This window comes from Lithobates pipiens, unplaced genomic scaffold (assembly GCF_037356315.1).
Source record: "Lithobates pipiens isolate NorthernLeopardFrog02 unplaced genomic scaffold, aLitPip1_a1.2 Scaffold_8, whole genome shotgun sequence".
NCBI classification, from domain to species: Eukaryota; Metazoa; Chordata; class Amphibia; order Anura; family Ranidae; genus Lithobates; species Lithobates pipiens.
In genome coordinates this window covers 215,692,442-215,713,265 of record NW_027507903.1, presented here as the reverse complement: position 1 = coordinate 215,713,265, position 20,824 = coordinate 215,692,442, and the positions used below count along the sequence as shown (strand labels likewise).

Below are 20,824 nucleotides of genomic sequence, written 5' to 3'. Positions count from 1 at the left end.
ATCGTGTATCTTAACGATCTTCTCCTGTTTGTCCCTTCTCTGGCGCAGTTGAACGGGGATCCACAGCTTATAAGGGACCTATTAGGGAGCCTGGGTTGGCCTCTGAACCTACGGAAACTCATCTTAAACTTCTTCCCAAGGGGGTCACCTTCCTGAGTAAAGAGGGTCAGGTTGAGCTTACTGACATCCACGCTCCTAGCTGTTCAGTGGACGGGGTTACGTTACTGTCGTCTGCAAGCTATTCATCTTGAAGGTTTGGGGCCACAGTAGAGGGCCTTAGGACTCTTTGTTTTCGGTTCTAACTCAGGTAAAGAAGCCAGGAGCGGTGGCGTGTGACAATGCGCGCCGTCTCCCAAAGGCGCAGTCTGCGGTTGGATTGCGTATGTCTGAGTTCTAGTCCACCCTGTGTCAAATCACGAGGGTCTCTGTTGCTAGCTTTAGCACGGTAGCTCATGACTGATCACCGAATGGCAAAGGTCACAGCTGACAGTCCCGTGCTGGCAAGGTAGCAGTGAGTAACCGACTTAGAGCATTGAGATAATACTACATAGCCTGTATTTTAAAGTCCCTTTGGTGGGATAGGGGAGCATGTTTGTCACAAGGCCTAGAGTGGATTTGGCCAATATCCAAGAAGGAGGGAGTCAAAGAGACCCTCAAAATTGGAGGGAGTTGAGAGCAGTAGATCTGGTTCTCAGGACCCCGTAGAGAGTGCTCTGGGGACATTAGGTAGCAGTCATGGAGACAATCCCTTGGCAGTGGCTTACGTCAATAAAACGGGGGCTTCTGGAGCAGAGCCTTAAGGGCCTTAGCGAAAAGCCACCCTCAGATGGGCCAAATGTTAAATTCCTGTCCTTCCAGTGATCCGGTGGAAAGGAGAGCAAATTCAGGTATTAGATGCCTCAGCAGGAGAACGCGGGGAGAGAGCAACCAGGTTCTCAAACAGGACGTTTTCGAAATGATCACCCGGGGGAGGGGGATGCCCTCGATAGACTTCTTTTGCCCCAAGGGAAAACGCGAAAGAAGCCATCTCCTGTTCTATGAGCAAGGGAGATGGGATGTCGGAAGCAGACGCACTAAGCACAGACTTAGGATTTCTCTAGGTGCTATGCTTTCCCCCTTCCCGTCCTGATTCCCGTCTTGATTCCTGCAGAGTTGAGGAAGTTCTGGTGACTCTTTCTAATCGCACCTCATTGGCCCAGGAGGCCGTGGGTCTACATTCTTAAGGGCCTGTCGGTGGAACTCCCCTGGGTTTTTTCCCAGTGTCCAATCTGCTGCCCCCAGGTGGAACCTTGCAGCTTGGCTACTGAGGAAGTTCCGATTGGCAAAGGGGTCTCAGACTGTTAGTAGCCACTCTTTTTGGCAGGTAAATGGAAGCTCAGACCATTTTTTTGAGGGTATAGAGGCGGTTCAATAGCTGGTGCTCAGAGAACTCCTTCAAGGAGCACAGCTCAGGGGCCGTTCTAGAGGTCCGGCAGTCAGGGGCAGATAAAAGGTTAGCCCCGAAACATTGGAGAGTCAGGTATCCGTTTCAAGCGTGTTTCTGAATAGACTTCTAATGTCAGACCTTGGGATAGTAAGGTTCTTCAGAGCCTTAAGTAGGTGAAGACCAAGCCTTTGGTCGCCCCCTTCCCAGTCGGGATCTTGCTTTAGTTTTACAGGTTCTCACAAGGGAACCTTTTGAGCCGTTAGAACCTTGCTCGTTAAGATTGATCACTCCCAAAACTGTATTTTTGGTGGCAATCACTACAGCAGGGAGAGTAAGTGACTCGAAGCCCTTTCTATTAGGGCACCTTTTTTACCTAAGGTAGCCTCTAGTTTCCATAAGAATACAGGAGATTGTGCTACCTACTTTCTGTTCGAATCCAGTAGGAGAACAGGAACACATGTTTCACAGATTAAGATGCTAAAAAGATGTGTTCTTCATTATTTGGATTGCACAAGGTCAGTTCAAGAAATCTGATTCATTTTTTGTGTTGTTTTCTGGGGCTAGGAAGGGTTCCAAAGCCTCTAAACGTACGATAGCTAGATGGTTAAGTTAGCCATTGGACAGGCGTACGTGACAGGGAGGTTAGGTCCTCCAGTTGGGGTTAGAGCACACTCAGCCGGGGCAGTGGCAACTTCTCAGGCAGAGTGGGCTGGGGCATCTCCTGCACAGATCTGTAGTGCTGCAACGTAGTCCAGTGTTTCTACGGTTGTGAAACATTATAGACTGGATCTTCTGTCAGCCAAAGAACAAGCTGTTGGCCGTATAGTACTGCAGGCAGTGGTCCCACCCTAAGGTAATGTACTCGCTTATCCTCTCTAAGGTGGCTGTCCTGAAAGACGATTGGGGAAAAATGGAATTACGTACCGGTAATGTCCTTTTCCAGGAGTCTTTCAGGACAGCACCGGTTCCCACCCAAATTGTTTGCAGATCATCGGGAACTCATTACATGAGGCCGTCAGGTAAGACTTAAAAAGTTTATTTGTTTGACGTGTTCTTGTGTCTCCCCAGTTTGGCCGCAGGTACTCTGGAAGAACTGAGGAACGAAGGGAGGAGGAGGCTTAAATCATGAAAATGAAGGCGGTGTTTCCTCAGAGGGGAGGAGCCGGTGTCTCTCCAAGGTGGCTGTCCTGAAAGACTCCTGGAAAAGGACATTACCGGTACGTAATTCCATTTTTTCTTCAGAGGTCACCACAAGTGTAAACGAGCTGCAACGTGTTAAAAAGGTGAACTTAAAGAGGAAGTAAACCCTGATGAGTATACTTCCTCTTTCATTCCCTGCAAAGGCAAAGCATAATGGACTACTATGCATCGCATAGTAGTCCATTGTGTGTCACTTACCTGACACAGGAGCCAGTGAAGTCACCGCTGTCCCCTGTAGTCCGGTGTATCCATCTTCTCTGTGGGTCTTGCTGCTCCACCGCTGTCATTCGGCGAAGCCGCGATGACGTCACTCCCGCACATGCACACGGGAGCCGCCACGCGCGGCATATCGCCGTTGACGGCGGCGCGCTCGGTGCCTGTCTTTTGGCAAATATCTCCTAAACCGTGTAGGTTTAGGAGATATTTCTTGGACCTACATGTAAGCCTTAATCTAGGCTTAATGTAGGTCAAAGTGTGTTGTAAGGGTTTACAACCACTTTAAGTAAGCATCTGCCAAAAAAAAAAAAAACCCTTATGCTTGGCAGACTAGATTTTTAATCCAGTACATTTTTTGCTATGAATCTAGTTGTGTATTTTGTCTATTCATTTGGTATTTTTCTGTGCACTTTTTTTTAAAGATTAAACTCCAGAAGGGCTTTAACACAAAAATTACTCCTAGGTAGTCTTGCTTTACAACTGCTGCTTAAAGTAGTATTAAAGCAGAGAAACGCCCACCGCTGCAAAAATTAAAAGCCAGCAGCTGCACACACTGCAGCTACTGAATTTTGGTCCGACACGAGTGAGGAAAAGCCGCTCAACGGCTTTTCCTGTTTACATCGTGATCAGCCATGATTGGACATGGCTGATTACATGGTAAAGAGCCTCCGCCGGAGGCTCTACTGAGATCGGTGTAGCGGTGTGTCAGGCTGACGGACCGCACCACCGACCACCACGATGTGCGCCGCCACGGGCGCGCGGCGGCATGTTATCCTGAAGAGAATTAATAAAATGGTGTTGCGCTCCCAGCGTGAAAGTACTCAAATAATAATCAATAATTTCCAAAATTCATAAGGTGGTAAAAATCCAAAAATTAAATGACTAAAATCATAAATCATCAGTGTACAAAATTATTAGGCAGGTGATAGCCACAATAAGTATCACAGTGATCAAAAATATAAATCGTGAAAATCAATCAGATAAAGTGAAGTGAATAAATAGATAAAATTATATAAATTAAGATAATCAATCAAACTTAAAAATACATGAATAAGTGTATATCCCAATACATGGTGAATCGTGTCACTCAAGTGAAAAGTTCATACAAAATAGTGAATTAAAAGTCCTTCAAAAAATACTAAAAAGGCATCAACACTCATATGTGCCACAAAGCATCCAGTGCATAGTATCCAGGTGTTCACCGACCCGTGAGTGTGCTAAATAATTACCTTACAGCTGTAAGGTCAACAGCATAAACACAGGGAGTACATGCCTCTTACTAAATACCATGGAATGTCTTCCAAGAAGAAGACATTCCATGGTATTTAGTAAGAGGCATGTACTCCCTCAAAGCTACCTCCGATACCAAGTGCCAGGATAAGAGGAGCAGTGTGATATTGGATCTCTTCCCCCCCCCCCCCCCCCTCTCCCCCTCCTTACCTCCCAGGAGTCTGTGTTTATGCTGTTGACCTTACAGCTGTAAGGTAATTATTTAGCACACTCACGGGTCGGTGGACACCTGGATACTATGCACTGGACGCTTTGTGGCACATATGAGTGTTGATGCTTTTTTAGTATTGTTTGGAGGACTTTTAATTCACTATTTTGTATGAAATTTTCACTTGAGTGACACCATTCACCATGTATTGGGATATACACTTATTCATGTATTTTTAAGTTTGATTGATTATCTTAATTTATATAATTTTATCTATTTATTTACTTCACTTTATCTGATTGATTTCACGATTTATATTTTTGATCACTGTGATACTTATTGTGGCTATCACCTGCCTAATAATTTTGTACACTGATGATTTATGATTTTAGTTATTTAATTTTTGGATTTTTACCACCTTACGAATTTTGGCAATTATTGATTATTTATTATTTGAGTACTTTCACGCTGGGAGCGCAACACCATTTTATTAATTCTGTTATTATTATTATTATTATTATTCAGGATTTATATAGCGCCAGCAATTTACACAGCACTTTACAATATAAAAAGGAGACAGTACAGTTACAATACAATCAAATACAAGAGGATTAAGAGGACCCTGCTCAGAAGAGCTTACAATCTAATAGGGTGGGGCAGGTGGTACAAAAGGTTATAACTGTCGGGAATTAGCTGATGGAAGTGGTAGGAGATTAGTTTGAGACGTGATAGGCTTCCCTGAATAGATGAGTTTTCAGGGACCGCCTGAAGGTAGAAAGAGTAGGGGATAGCCAGACCAGTGGAGGTAGCGAGGTCCAGAGGATTGGAAATCCTGGAGACGAGTATGGGAGGAGGAGACTAGAGAGCTTGAGAGTAGGAGGTCTTGAGAAGAACGGAGGGGACAATTTGGGTGATATTTGGAGACCAGTTGTGAATGGCTTTGTATGTTGTGGTTAGTATTTTGAATTTAATTCGCTGGGTGATTGGGAGCCAGTGTAGGGATTGGAGGAGAGGGTTGGCAGACACTGAGCGGGTGGTAAGGTGGACAAGTCTGGCAGCAGCATTCATGATAGACTGAAGAGGAGCCTATGGAGAGGCAGGCCAATGAGAAGGGAGTTGCAATAGTCAAGGCGAGATATTACAAGGGAGTGAATGAGGAGCTTGGTGGTTTCATTTCTTAAAAAGAAGCGAATTTTAGAGATGTTGTTCACTTACTCATGAGATTTGTTTGGCTCATACGGTGTGTGCAGCACTTTTGAGACGTGATTTATTTGCCTGTTTTCCTTAATAGCGCAGGAGCCATATTTTTTTTCTATCTGTTATCCTGAAGGACGTCATTTGATGCCCAGTCAGGACAACAGAACCACTTACCCGGACATCTGCTATTGACTGGGCGGGAAGTGGTTATACGCCCTCGATACACTTTTTTTTTTTTTTTTTATTAGACAGATTCTGGGATGATTGGTACTAGTATGGCCTTCAATCACAGCTATTAAAGAGGAAGTAAGCTCTTCCAAAAAAATTAAGCTCCCCCTTTCCCTACAAAGTAAAGGCAATGTGATAATATGCTTTGACCGAGAAGTTACCTGAAAACGTAGCCCGCGCTGTCCCTGATGCAGGACGCAGCCTTCTTCCCCTGGTCTTCCTTCCGGGGCTGTGGACTCCAGCTGTGTGACTGGCTGGGGCCGCGTGACGTCACTCCCGTGCATGCGCGTGGGAGCTGCCAGTCATGGCACTTGCTCCTGAAGAAACGGCATGGGTGGCCGTTCCCTCAGAGCGCATGTGCCGATGACATCATCTGTGCAGTATACAGTAGATATCTCCTAAATGCGCATGTTTAGGAGTTATTTACAGTACCTACAGGCTTACCTATAGGTACAAATACTTCATGGAGGTTTGCAACCTCTTAATTTACTAAATACATATCCATTAGAATATTAATGTTAATATTTTGCTTATTTTATTTTCTTAGTTTACAGTGTTTATATTGTGAGAGAACATTTAGAAACAAAAGTACTCTAAAGGACCATATGAGAAAAAAACAACATCGCAAAATCAAGGCACAAAACCAGGAGTATGATCGTTTTTATATAATCAACTATTTGGTAAGACTGTAAATGTTGTACAAATAATATTCAAACATGAAGTCTTATTCAATAAATATTTATTCCTCTTAAAGAAAACTAAAAGCATATGAAGGTTAGCCCTATAATCTGCATTCTAAGTAATAATGAAAAGGTTTTGCAGACCCCCTGGGACTTTAATGCAATTTGAAATAAAGCAATGCTGTAGGTTATGGGATTGCATGCTCTTTGGCTAAGAAGACTCAAATTGTATTGGCAATATGATAGTTTCCTAAGAGACAGTTACAAGGCAGCCTCACAATCATTATTCAATGTATGTAGTATAGAAAGTTTCAACTGACATCAAAATCAAAGTAGCATAAGCAAACCTAGAACATTGCATTGTACGAACTGTCTATTTTGAAATCCTTTTTCTCTTTGAACTACACAGTCTTACAAGGTCTGCAAATACAGTTCAAAGAAATTGTGGTGTAAAGTCTCTGGAGGCTTCTGATCATTAGCAAGTTTACGTGTATTCCAATTGTGGTCACATAGCATAGATGGCGAGTTCAAACCTCTAGCCAATTATGTCAACTGTGGCTTCATGTTACTCTACTCTAATGTTACTCTTCTGGGCCTGAGTCTGGAAATAACCATTCTTTTAAGAGTTGTACAAGAAACATTGTCAGCATGTCTCATTGATTTCTGCCTTTCACTGGTAAGGCTGCCTAAGAGCTAGTTAAGGACACTGTTTTATATTGAAAATTAATTCAGCAACAAAGAGTATTCTGTCACAAAGCTACTAAAGTGCAAAGGAGAAGGCATTAATCCAACCTGTCACAGTTTAAAGATTTATTTGCTTTAGGTTGTATTTTATGTGTAATGGCAGGCACCCTCATTGATTTTGCCTTTTAATCATTATATTAAGCGGAATAATATAACCTTTTGCTATTAGGGAATTTTTGTTTAGAAACCAGACTGCAACATCTTACACGCTTTCCATGGTCAATAGCACAGGGTCTGCTGCAATGGTTAGATTTTCTTCTAAAAGTTGAGTGTGATTTGGTACGTTTTGGATAAGCATGGCTCCTTCTTGCATTCTTTAAAATTGTTGATATATGGAGATTACCGCACTAATAGAAAAATTATTTAGAAGTGAAAGAAAAGAAAAAGCTGCGGCTCAAAGTGAGATACACACCAAAGCAAAAAATGAAAATATAAAAAAAGCCACGCGGCAAACATATATAACTAAACATTCAGTGAATAACCACAATTCAATGTGAACTTGATTGTAAAAAATACATAATAAAGTCCATCAACTGGAAGTGAATGTGTATATCTTGAATATTCAGACTGATTAACCAGCTTCCAAACACCACCACAGACTTGTGAACCTCAACCACATAAAGTGCGTGCTTACCAGAGCCAAGCTTAACCGTGCTTGCGGCTATCAACCCAGCCAGGGCCTTTATCCAGGAATTGTTGAGTTAGCACACAATGGATTCTTGGTAAGTATTAGGCAGATCACCCACAGATCCAAACCAGGGCGACTCTGTTAATCAGTGGTCATAAACATGAGCCAGGCAGGTACACCCTGGTTCCAGGTCCTTATAGTTGGCATGTACAGATTACACCCAGAGGAAAACTGAGGCTTCTTTCCCAGTAGAGGTAGAATATCTTTCCACGAAGTGAAGGAAGCAGGTAGCAATTTGCTAATTTGCCAGATTTAAGTTATCGGCACTGAATTATCAGTCTTATTCTAAACCGGATGGTGATGTCTTTAACATTTGTGGTCAGATTACTTTAAGTTGTTGGTTATTCATGATTATTGTATAGCTGCCATGAAATTGCACAAGAAAGATTTCTTTCCAAACATTTATTTATTTATTTATTTTAGGAACTAGGGAAGAACTGGGAAGACGTTCAGTCAGAAGATGATCGGGCGTTTGGAGACAACAATGAAGAGTATGGGGGCATTTATTTATTTTAAATTAATTTAAAGCCCAACTCGGCTGTGGTGTTTTTGGTTTGGAAAGAGGGGAGCAGGGGTTAGGACCTTGTGTGTTTGTTTTTTTTTGTTTTGTTTTTTGAGTCCATGCAAGATTATAAAAGTGTTTTAAAAATTGTTAATTTTTACCAGGGACTGGTCTGACTGGGAGGAGCTTCCTGTTTTTGCTGTATGTCTGTTTTGTGACAAGCAAGCAGCTACAAATGAAGAGTTACTTAGCCACATGAAGGTATGTATCTCAGGAGTGGCTCGTGTGTGCTGTAATGTCAGAATGATTTTATTAGGTGTCGAACCCATTTTTTTAACAGGGCAATGTTTTTGCTTTTTACACACGTTAAAAATAAGTTTTTTTTATTGTTACTCACTATAAAATCAGTTTCTCTGGGTTCATTGAGGAACACAGCTCCGCCTATCTCCATTCACGACTAATAAGGTTTTCTAATGCCACGTACCAGGAGTAGGACACTAGGCAGGGAAGAGCTTGGTACCTCCTATTGGCAGTCCTCTGTGCGTAAAACCCCCTTTCACTGCATAGGGCACCAGTTTGTATAAAGCAGTGTCAGAAGCAGACTTCTACAGAGGGGTGGGTGTTGTGTCCGTCAATGAACTCAGAGCGCTGATATATCTTCCTAAGGGTAGACTTGCGTGCCTTCAACATTCTTGGGATCATAGAATCCGACAACCCCCTGTCCTTCAGAAACTGGTTATAATAGCCAGAAATGGTAAAGTAGAATGGAAAACCCTAGGACAGAACATTTTCCTGAATGGGCAGTCACCAGGGAGCGTCCCTGACCGACTTCACCATGCCGGTGTACCACGGACTATGAGACTAGTCAGGAGCCACCAGAATTACCCTCAGCCTCTATCCAGAGGAGCTTCTGAAGGGAAGGCATAAATGAGGTGATACTGATCCCATGGCCCATCTGCCATGGGATCTCTCACTCTTTTCACAAACCTTGGAACCTTCCAGTTGATGCAAAACACCAGTAGCGCCACGTCCAGCATTAGCATAGGCTAATCTGTAACACATCTGCATGCAGGAACCATTCTCCCTAGTCCAGCAGCCGACATATGAGATAGTCGGCCCTCTAGTTTTTGACACTGGGAACATGCACTACGGAGACACCTGGAAAACAGACTGTTCTACCCACTGAAGAGTGTCGGATACCTCCAGAACTGCTGTAGCACTCCTTGTGGTGATTGACATAGGCCACCATTGTTTGTATCCTGACAGGCAGTCCCCGGAGACACTCCACCCAGTGCTCCAGAGAACTTGATAGAACATTGATAGACAGTTGAGCTTCCGACCACCAGAGTCCAGCAACTCTGAGTCATACCCCCCCCCCCCCATACTGGCTGGCATCTGTTGTGACCGCCGACAAACAGAGGGGGAGAAAGGACTTCCTGGCTCCTAGTACCAGGGACTGGAGCTACCAGAGGAGAGAGGCCTTTTGTAGACCAATAGCCTTGTATGCAAGATCGCAGGGTAGACGATCTCTGGGACAAGAGCAGTTTGATAGCGGTCTGAAGCATCCAGAGTTTGTCCAGTGGGAGAAACACTTTGGCATGCCCTGAATCGAGAATCAGGCCCAGATACTCAAGATGTCTGGTCAGGGTCCAGATGGACTTCTTGAGGTTAAAGATGCTTTTGAAATCTTGCAAGGAATGCAAAGTGATCTGGATGCTGTCCAGATCATGGCAATCCCCTGTTGTCTCAGCAAGGCAAGGACTGTGGCCAGAACTTTGGTAAATACTTGAGGAGCAGAGGCTAGACCAAAGGGATGCGCTGCAAAGGGAAGCACAGCAAACACTGATGAGGGGATGTGCAGGTTAGCCTCCTTGATACCTAATGGAGGCCAGAAAGCCCCCTGATGTAGAGAGGCCACCACTGAGGGAATGGACTGATCTTGAACTTTTCAACATGCACAAAAGTCCTAGGTCCTTGAAGTTCTGGATTGGATAAACCCCACCCTTGGGAACCATGGACAGATTAGAGTAGAAACCTTGGAACTGTTCTGGCTCTGGTACCAGAACTATTATGCCCTAGAGCAGCAGGGTCTGTGTTGCTTCCTATGAGGCCTGAAGGTGCTGGGGCAACAGGTGAAGATTGGAAGGGGGAAAAAAAATTCTAGTGGAAAGGAATGAAATTCGATCTTATAACCGGGTGTCACCAGATCCTGGACCCAACTGTAGGAAACAAGAGAGGTCCACGAGCCTGTGTCCGAGCACCCAGGGTAATGAATTATCCGGTTGTGAACTGTGAAAGAGAGCCTGGGTTTCATGCATGGCTCCTTCCCATTCTTGGACTGAGGAAGGAAGGTACTTTTCCTACACGTCAGATTTTTGATGTAGTCCAAGGTAGCTCCAAAGATATATCCGCTCTGGAAGGGTAGTTCTGACAGGTCCTTTTTAGAGATCTGGTCCTGCAGACCAACACTTGAGCCAAAGGACTTGCTGAGGCACTAACCGCTGAGATGGAAAGGTTGAAAAGAAGAAGAGCAACAAAAAGGGATGCATTACACATGTATTTTAACCCCAGGACCATCTGGTCTGCCAGTTTCACATACAGCTGGTGCATTTGGCTATACCTTGTTGCAAAACCTTGACCCATTCGGTCAGTCTGAAATACCCGGGCTATGGCCAACATGGGATGCAGCGCAGACACAGAGATCATGAACATGGAACGTGAGTTGACTCCAACTTACAATCCACAGGATCCATAAAGGAGAAGAATTCCTCTGCCAGAATCCTAGTAGCCTTGTTGAGCCTAGAAGGAAAGGACCACTTCTTCAGAGGGCCCTCCTCAAAGGGGTAGTGTACTGCAAAGCATTTAGGAAGTAAAAAATAGATTTTTAATACAGCTTACCTGTAAAATCATTTTCTTGAAGTACATCACGGGACACAAAGCACTATTCATGAATTGTGCTCTGTGTCCCGTGTCGCGGCAGAATTTGAATTGGAGGGCATGCATACAACAGAGAAAACCGGTCCCAAGGAACCACCAATGCGTCTGTTCCGACAGCGAGCGGATCTTTGATTCTGGACACAAACGATGTCCAGCTTGGCATTGAACCTGGACGCCAGATGATACACATCTGGGATCCACCAGTGTTGACAGATCTGGAGAAAAACTTCCCCTGGAAACAACTTTTGGCGACTTAGAAAGTCTGCCTGCCAATTGTTCAGGCCCGGTATGAACACTGCGAAGAGGAACGGCACATGCCTCTTTGCCCAAGTCAATATGTGATCCACTTCTTTCTGGGCTGTCTGGCTCTTGGTGCCCCCTTGGTGGTTGATATACGCCACCACCGATTTGTCGGACTGGACCCGGACCGGAAGGCCCCACAGTCTGGATGTCCAGAAAAGCTAGCCGGGCTGCCCGAATTGCCAATAGATTGATAGGCAAGGTTTTCCCAAGTTCGTCTTTCAGGACAGCCACCTTAGAGAGACCCTGGCTCCTCCCCTCTCAGGAAACACCGCCTTCAATTTCAAGATTTAAGCCTCGTCCTCCCTCTGTTCCTCAGTTATGGTGTTTCCTCCGGCGGGGAGACACCGCTAAGGAACCTTAGCTATATCAGTTGGCGAAACTGAGGCTTAATGGAGCTCTGACTCCGTTCGGCAGTCCGATCATCTGTCGTACTGACCGTCTTACATGTACTCTAATCTTCGCTTGGTGAAAGCAGGAAGTTTTAGAGGTTCATCCGTTGGTTCACCCAGGCGGGTGTCACGACGGGTTCGGCAGTCCGGGCGACCAGAGAGCTGGTTCTTTTTGACTGACCGTCTTTTACATGTACTCTAATCTTCGCTTGGGGAAAGCAGGAAGTTTTTAGAGGTTCTCCTGTTCGTTCACCCAGGAGGGTGCTGCAACAGGGTAGGCAGTCCGGTCGGCTGGGGAGCTAGACCCTCGTACTGACCTTTTTTACACGCACTCTAAACTTCGCTTGGGGAAAGCAGGAAGTTTGGGGCGGTCCATCCCTTCGTTCGCCCAGGGGGGCGCTGCAACGAGACGTCCAAGGTCCCCCTGTGTTAGCAGTCGGCTTGGAGCTGGAGGCCGGACCGGATGACGGGCGACGTCAGTTCCGGTGGGGGCGGACTTCTTCGTTGTATCCGCGTCTTCCGGTTCCGGACGCGGCACGTGAAAGGGGACCAAGCGTTCGGCTGGTGCAGCCTCTCTTTCTAAAGTTGTACAGGCAGCTGTAGGAGGCACGTTCGCACCACTCTTCCTCAACAGGAGAATGTCTGAAGCAGAGGCTCCAAGAGCTCCTGGAGATAACAGCACCAGCCACTCAAAGGTAAGGGGAACCCTGGGGAGGTGTTCCCTTACATTATAACCAGTAGCTCCACTGGTGTTTTTTTCCCCCTTGGTGGTCGGGGGGAAGGGCAGTGCGTCCGGGATCCTGGTGGTGGTTGATCCTGGGGGGGGGGGGCACTCCCGGTGGTCCTCTATATAGCGCTGGTGTTTCTTTTTCTTTTTTTTTTTTATTATATGCTGCTCTCTCTTTTATTTCTGTCTTTCAGAAAGCCACAAGCAAGTCCCCCCATGGTTCTAGGAAGAAGTGTCCTTCATGTAGAGCCTCTATGGGGGATTCCTGGTCCAAGGCACTTTGCAGAGAGTGTATTGAGGGATTGGTTAGAGAGCAGGCAGCAGAACAGGGGGCAGATCTGGCGGCTTCTGTGAAGGAACTATCTAATACTTTCCAGTCCTTCAAAACACTTTTTTCTAGTTTACAGTGGCCTCAGCCCCAGAGCACTCCTATACCAGCGCAGCAGAGTGTACCATCTAGCCCTGTGGATGCTCCTCCTGCAGGTGGAGAGAATCCAGGGGGTCCCAGAGAGGAAGCTGAGGAAGAGGTTGACAGTGTCGGCTCAGACTCCCAAGGGGAATCTGACAATGAGGGGTTGGATGGGGAATCCAGTAGAACCTCACGGTATAAGCTTTCCCTGGAGGAAGTGGATGAGCTCTTAGGAGCTATTCATACCACTTTAGGCATACAAGAGGAAAAGAGGGCACTGTCACTCCATGATCAGATGTACAAGGGCATGGGGGAACAGAAAAAGCGGGTGTTCCCGGTGCATGACATCTTGATCGACGCCATCAAGAAGGAATGGCAGGATCCTGAGAGGAAACCTTTCTTTTCTGGGGCATTAAAACGAAGGTTTCCTTTTTCGGAAGAGGAGACTCTCGTCTGGAATAAATCTCCCAGATTAGATGCTGCTTTTTCCCAGGTGTCCAGACACACTGATCTGGCCTTCGAGGACATGGGGGTACTTTCAAACCCTATGGATCGAAGGATGGATTCACTCCTAAAGAAAGCCTGGGACTCATCACAGGGGAATCTTAAACCGGCCATGGCAGCCACAGTGGTGGCTCGTAATATGGAGTATTGGCTTACCCAAATTAACGCGCACATTGAAGCGGGGACGGCAAAGGAGACCATTCTATCCTCCTTTCCCATGCTGCTTAAAGGGATAGCATACATTGTGGATGCTTCAGCTGAATCCGTGCGAATGTCTGCAAGGTCCTCGGCCCTGACCAACTCAGCTAGGAGGGCTTTATGGCTGAAGACCTGGCAGGGAGACAATGTGTCCAAAGCAAAGCTTTGTGGGATCCCCTTTACAGGAGACTTGCTGTTTGGGCCAGGTCTTGAAGCAGTGCTTGATCGCACGGCGGATAAGAAAAAGGCCTTTCCCGTTAAGAGGAAATTTGGGGAGCAGTCAAAGAAAAAGACTCATCCCCAGAAGAAGTTTGAAGCCCCTAGAACTAATCGGCAGAAGAAAAGTTGGGGGCTCAAGGGCAAAGGGCGCGGGGGAGCAATTTTTCGCCCTCCTGAGCAGCCCAAAAAGTCTCAGTGACAGGGTCACAGTGGGAGGAAGGTTGGGGGCCTTCCTCCCACAGTGGGAGATGATCACCTCCAATCAGTTCGTGTTGGGGGTCATCAGAAGAGGTTACCGTTTGGAGTTTTCAGAACTCCCCCCTCTGAGACTCCTTGTCACCGAGCTGCCAAAATGTGCAGAAAAATCATCTGCCCTTCTTTCCTCTCTGCAGGAGTTAGAGGAACAAGAAGTGGTAGTACGGGTCCCAGCAGGAGAGACAGGCAGGGGCTTCTATTCCCACGTGTTTGTGGTTCGCAAGCCTTCGGGAAAGTTCAGGCTTATCCTGAACCTGAAGCCTCTGAATGTCTCAGTCACCTACAAAAGGTTTCGGATGGATTCAGTTTACTCGGTGAAAGCACTTCTTCCACCAAACTGTTTCATGGCATCGATAGATTTAAAAGATGCATACCTGCATATTCCCATCGCAGAGGCCCACCAGCGTTTCCTCAGACTGGCAGTAAGAACCTCGGTAGGGGTGCTACACCTACAGTTCAAAGCACTTCCCTTTGGGCTATCCTCTTCCCCCCGGATCTTCACCAAAGTAATGGCAGAAGTTCTGGCTTATCTGCGTCTCAGGGGAATCTCAGTGATCGCGTATCTCGACGATCTTCTCCTGTTTGCCCCTTCTCCGACACAGTTGACTCGAGATTTACAGACAACAAGAGACCTGTTAGTAAACTTGGGTTGGCTTCTGAACCTGGAGAAGTCCAACTTAGATCCTTCCCAGAGGGTCACCTTCCTGGGATATGTGTTGGACTCAACAGTACAGAAAGTCTTCCTCCCTTCAGAAAAAATTCAAAAGGTAGACAAGGCACTGTTGTTTCTCCAGGGCAGCCACCAGATCTCAGTAAGGAGGGTCATGTCGGCATTGGGTTTGCTGACGTCCACGCTCCCGGCGGTCCAGTGGGCGGGATTACATTACCGTCCCCTGCAATTATTTATACTGAAGGTTTGGGATCACAGCCAGGGGTCCCTGGATTCTTTGGTGTCGGTTCCGGACCAGGTAAAGAGGTCCCTCTGGTGGTGGAGAAAGGGAGCAATATCCAGGGTGGTCACAACCGATGCAAGCAGCTCAGGTTGGGGTGCACACCTAGACTCCCGCCTGATACAGGGTACCTGGGAGAGGAGGGAGTCGAAGAGATCCTCGAATTGGAGGGAGCTGAGGGCAGTAGATCTGGCTCTCAGGACCTTTCAGAGAGAACTCAGGGGGCATCACGTAAAAGTCAGGTCGGACAATTCCTCAGTGGTAGCCTACATCAACAGACAGGGGGGCACCAGGAGCGAATCCTTATGGGCCCTAACAAAAGCCATCCTCGGGTTGGCCGAAGCAAATGTCCTGTCCCTGTCAGCAGTCCACTTGAAGGGGGAGCAAAATCAGGTGGCAGATTTCCTCAGCAGGAGAACATTGAGAGAAGGCAACTGGGTTCTCAAACAGGAGGTTTTCGAAATGATCACCCAGAGGTGGGGGGATTCCTTCGATAGACCTCTTTGCCTCGAGGGAAAACGCGAAGGTAGCCAGCTTCTTTTCTATAAACAAGGGGGACGGGGCGTTGGCGGTGGACGCACTAGCACAGAATTGGGGTTTCTCCAGGTGCTATGCTTTTCCCCCCTCCCGTACTGATTCTGGCAGTGTTAAGGAAGTTTCAGGTGGAGAACACTACCCTTATTCTAATCGCACCTCACTGGCCCAGGAGGCCGTGGTTCTCCATTCTGAAGGGCCTGTCTGTAGAACCCCCCTGGATTCTCCCAGTCCAGGAGGATCTCCTTTCTCCGGGTCCAATCTGCTGTCCTCAGGTAGAGCGGTGGAACCTTGCAGCTTGGCTTCTGAGGAAGAACTGTTGAAGGGCAAGGGCTTCTCAGATCGCTTAGTAGCCACGCTCCTAAACTGCAGGAAAAAGGAAACCAGGACCATTTACTTAAAGGTATGGAGGCGGTTCAATAGCTGGTGCTCAGAGAGCTCCTTCAATGTGCACAGCTCTGTAGCCGTTCTAGAGTTCCTACAGGCTGGGGAAGATAAAGGTTTAGCCCTTGGAACTCTGAAGGGTCAGGTATCCGCTTTAAGCGTGTTTCTAGAAAGGCAGCTAGCTTCAGACCCTTGGATAATGAGATTCTTCAAAGCCCTAAGTAGGCAGAGACCTGTTTCAAATTCCCCCTTCCCAGTTTGGGATCTTTCTTTAGTTTTACAATTTCTCACAGGAGAACCTTTTGAGCCATTGGAATGTTGCTCATTAAAACTGATCACTCTCAAAACTGTGTTTTTGGTGGCGATCACTACAGCAAGGAGAGTGAGTGAACTCGAAGCCCTTTCTGTTAGGGCACCTTTTTTTCAGGTTTTTCCGGACCGTTTGGTTTTTAAGACGGATCCGGCCTTTTTGCCTAAGGTAGCCTCTAGTTTTCATAGAGCCCAGGAGATTGTGCTACCTACTTTCTGTTCAAATCCAGTAAGAGAACAGGAACACATCTTTCATAGATTGGATGTTAGAAGATGTGTCCTTCATTATTTAGATTGCACAAGTCAGTTCAGGAAGTCTGATTCACTTTTTGTGTTGTTTTCAGGGGCTAGGAAGGGTTCCAGAGCCTCTAGACGTACGATAGCCAGATGGTTAAGGTTAGCCATTGGGCAGGCTTATGTGGCAGGGGGGTTAGAACCCCCAGTTGGGATTAGAGCACACTCAACCAGGGCAGTGGCAACTTCTCAGGCAGAGTGGGCTGGTGCATCTCCTGAACAGATCTGTAGAGCTGCAACATGGTCCAGTTTTGCTACGTTCGTGAAACACTATAGACTGGATCTCCTGTCAGCCAAAGACCAGGCCTTTGGTCGTAAAGTGCTGCAAGCAGTGGTCCCACCCTAAGGTAATGTGCTCGCTTATCCTCTCTAAGGTGGCTGTCCTGAAAGACGAACTTGGGAAAAACTGAGTTACGTACCGGTAACATCCTTTTCCGGGAGTCTTTCAGGACAGCCCCGGTTCCCACCCAGGTTTTTGGAGATCGTCGGGAACTCGTCACACGAGACCGTCAGGTAAGATTGAAAGTTTGTTTGTTTGACGTGTTCTTGTGTCTCCCCAGTTGGCCAGAGGTACTCTGGAAGAACTGAGGAACAGAGGGAGGACGAGGCTTAAATCTTGAAACTGAAGGCAGTGTTTCCTGAGAGGGGAGGAGCCAGGGTCTCTCTAAGGTGGCTGTCCTGAAAGACTCCCGGAAAAGGATGTTACCGGTACGTAACTCCGTTTTTTTTTCTGCTTGGGACCATACTCCCTGGACAGACGCTTCCTCTAGGACTGCTCCCCAGCCCAGACGACTGGCGTCTGTAGCCACCACCTTCCAGGTTACTGGTGGAAAGGATTTTCCACTTTTCAAGTTGCTGGCTTTTGACCACCAAGATAGGCCCCATTTGTACCTGTGGAGACGGAGCCATAGGATGATCCAAGGTTCCAGCAGTCTTGCCCCAGGCTTTCAGGATATTGTTCTGGAACAACCTGGAGTGGAAGTGAGCATAAGGAATTGCGTTGAAAGACGACCCCATCTTGCCCAGTAACCTCATGCACAGCCGAATAGAAAGTCTCTTTTCTCTTTTCACCTTCTGGACAAGCTCCACTATGGAGTTGATCTTTAAGGTGGGTAAAAACACCTTTTCTTGAACGGTATCCAAGATTAGACCCAGATACACCAAGATCGGAGTCAGATGAAGGGTCGATTTGTCCACATTCAGAATCCAGCCTAGGTGCTGCAAAACCCGAACTGTTCTTGAAATGCTTTGGACCAGGACGGGATAAAATTGATCCTTCAGGAGAAGATCATCCAGATACTCTACCACGGCAATCCCCTGGGATTCTTAGGGATGCCAACACTGGTGCCAGAATCTTTGTGAAGACTCGGGGGGGGGGGGCGTAGCTAGACCGAATGGTAATGCCATAAATTGAAAATGGTGCCCCTCTACTGCGAAAAGCAGAAACCTTTGATGCAGAGCTAAGATTGGTACATGAAGGTATGCATCCTTGATGTACGCTAGTAATTCCCTTTTCTCAAGGATGTTATTATTGAACAAGCCGACTCCATATGGAAGGACCGGACGTTTAGAAAGCAGTTGAGAGTCTTGAGGTCCAAAATGGGCCTTAACACCCCGTTTTGGCTTCCGCACGGTGAAAAGGTTTGAGTAAAATCCCTTGAATCTTTCCTTGTGCGGAACCTTGACAATTACCCCCTGCTTTTGCAGATGCTCCAAGGCCAGGAACAGACTTTTCCTTTTTTTTGGTTCCAACGAAACCCTTGAGCTCATAAATCGTGTTGGAGAAAACTCCCAAAACTCTATTCTGTAACCTTGTGTTATAGCGGAAATGACCCACCTGTCCTGAACTAGTCCTTTCCAAGCATTCAAAAACAGCCAAAGTCTTCCCCCCCACCCGTAAGAGCGGGAGCACCCCTTCACAATGTAGACTTGGAGTTGGGCTTGGCTGACCTTTGGGTCCAGGGTTTTTTCTGACCCTGAGGTTTTTTAAACCCAGATTGCTGAGGCCGTCGATACCGCTTGGGAGAAGATGCACTAGACCCTGGAGCATTGGGAATCTTAAAAGAAGGTTGCTTATTCTTCCTTTTAACAGGAAGTAAGGCTCTCTTTCCTCCTGCGATCTTTTGGATATACTTATCCAGATCTTTGCCAAACAGGCGTTCTCCATGAAAGGAAAAGCCGCGAGAAGCTTTTTGCAGACCAGTTCATTAACCACAAGACTCTGTGCATATGTACCGACAGTAGCGCACAACAAGACATCTGCTGGATTGAGTCTTTTAATGCATCTGCTGCAAAGCACGAGGAAGCTCCAACAATTTCTCAATAGATTCCTCCTGACAAGGTAGGCTCTTGACCAACCTTTTAAAACGGTCCTTTAGAGACTGTCAGATGCTGATAGCCGGTACCTCTAGCTGTGCTGCTGAACCAGCTACCGCAAAGGAGGCTTTTAACAAGGACTCTAGCTTTTTATTAGCCGGATCCTTAAATACTTGGGCATTATCCACTGGACAGGTTAGACTCTTATTCACCGAAGAAATGGCAGCATCCACCATCGCTGCAGACTACAAGAAAATCGGCAATGAGATCCTGTTAAAGTGGCCACCTAGCTTCAGGAAAATGGCAGGCATGCCCATAAATGCATATCGGCTTTACAGCTCTCTCAACCCAACAGTATCACCCCCACACCAAACTGGAAAGGGAAACCCCCCCTAATGCAAGGATGCCCATAGAAGGCCCAGAAGTCCACATCAGCAAGTAGGGGGAGAAGGTCAGCCATCCCACCAGAAGGGGATCTCAGAGGCCCCCCTCCAAGGAGCACCTGCACCCTGCCGCATGCGAGTAAGGCTCCCATGACAGATCCACCTAACCACCGAAGTGGCGGGCTTTCGGCCAGGGTAACACTGTGACATGGACTCGCTGGTTGCCCCAGTCCAGAATGGGGATATCGTAGCCAATTGAGCACGTAATTAAGTGTCTGCGTGCGCTCGATGATCAGATTGAGGTGACCACTTAAATATCCAGCCCTTCGCCCATACCAGTTGTTAATTGATGATCCTCCACAGAAAAAAGAAGAAAAAAAAAACAGGACCACAAGTCCCAGCAGGGAACTAGGTCCATGCTCCTGAAAACTAGGCAGAAGAACTGGTGGCGTATGCAATAAGAGGGGGTTTGATGAACAGAGGACTACCCATGAGAGGTGCAGAGATCATTCCTGTCTAGCGCCCTCCTCCTGTTAGGTAGCGCTATAAAACCATATCCGTTATTAATATGGAAAAAAGCAAAACTGTGTCCATAAATTTAACAGAAGTAAAATCTGGAATTGTTTCTAGAAAATTACTTTAAACCACCAAACATTATATTTTCTGAAAGAAAATACCCTGTAGAAAAAATGGTGGCAGTTGCATATTTTTATGTTGCTTGATATTTGGGTACTGTTTATCAAATGCATATTTTCTGAAAAAATACACTAGAATGAATATAAAAGGTTGTTTTGGGTAAATGGATGGCAAACATTGTCCAGCCTTAAAATTTGTGTGTGCCCCTAAAATGGCAAAAATCTACGGTATTCAAAATGGATTTACAAGCTTCCTATGTGATAGCATTGAGCAGGTTTCAAGCTCTCTTTATGGAGATGTATATTAGTCTATTAGACGCTAAGGGGCAGATTTACAAAAACTGGAAAGTACAGAATCTAGTGCAGCTCTGCATAGAAACCAATTGGCTTCCAGATTTTTTTTTTTAATTGAACAAGCTGAAGTTAGAACTTGATTGGCTACCATGTACAGATGCACCAGTTTTAGTAAATCTCCCCCTTAATGTCTTAACTGCCCTCCACTGCAGAGCAAATCAAGCACAGTTTAGCTGCAGGATGACAGCTCTGAACCTGGAAGTGATAAAATCCCTTTCAATTCTGGGTCCATTCTCCTTCATTCTGCATCCTGAAGCCATTCACTGTGGTCACAGGCTCCCTGGAGGAATGGTAGAGCTTGAAAACGACTGTGTTGTGGAACCAGAAGGGAATGGGGGCGGCACATTCACTGTACTGTAAAAGTGATTGTGACACTACAGGTGCCTGACCACTTCTACATGAAAG

The 20,824-nt window shown here is 46.4% G+C and overlaps 1 protein-coding gene across 1 annotated transcript in view; it reads left to right on the top strand.

Moving 5' to 3' along the window:
• ZNF277 (zinc finger protein 277) overlaps positions 1–20,824 on the top strand; it is a 120,684-nt gene that overhangs the window by 88,933 nt on the left and 10,927 nt on the right. The window contains exons 7-9 of the mRNA XM_077468374.1: positions 6,253–6,385; positions 8,241–8,308; positions 8,484–8,580. Of these exons, the coding sequence (XP_077324500.1) occupies positions 6,253–6,385; positions 8,241–8,308; positions 8,484–8,580 (298 nt within the window). The remainder of the gene's footprint in view (positions 1–6,252; positions 6,386–8,240; positions 8,309–8,483; positions 8,581–20,824) is intronic.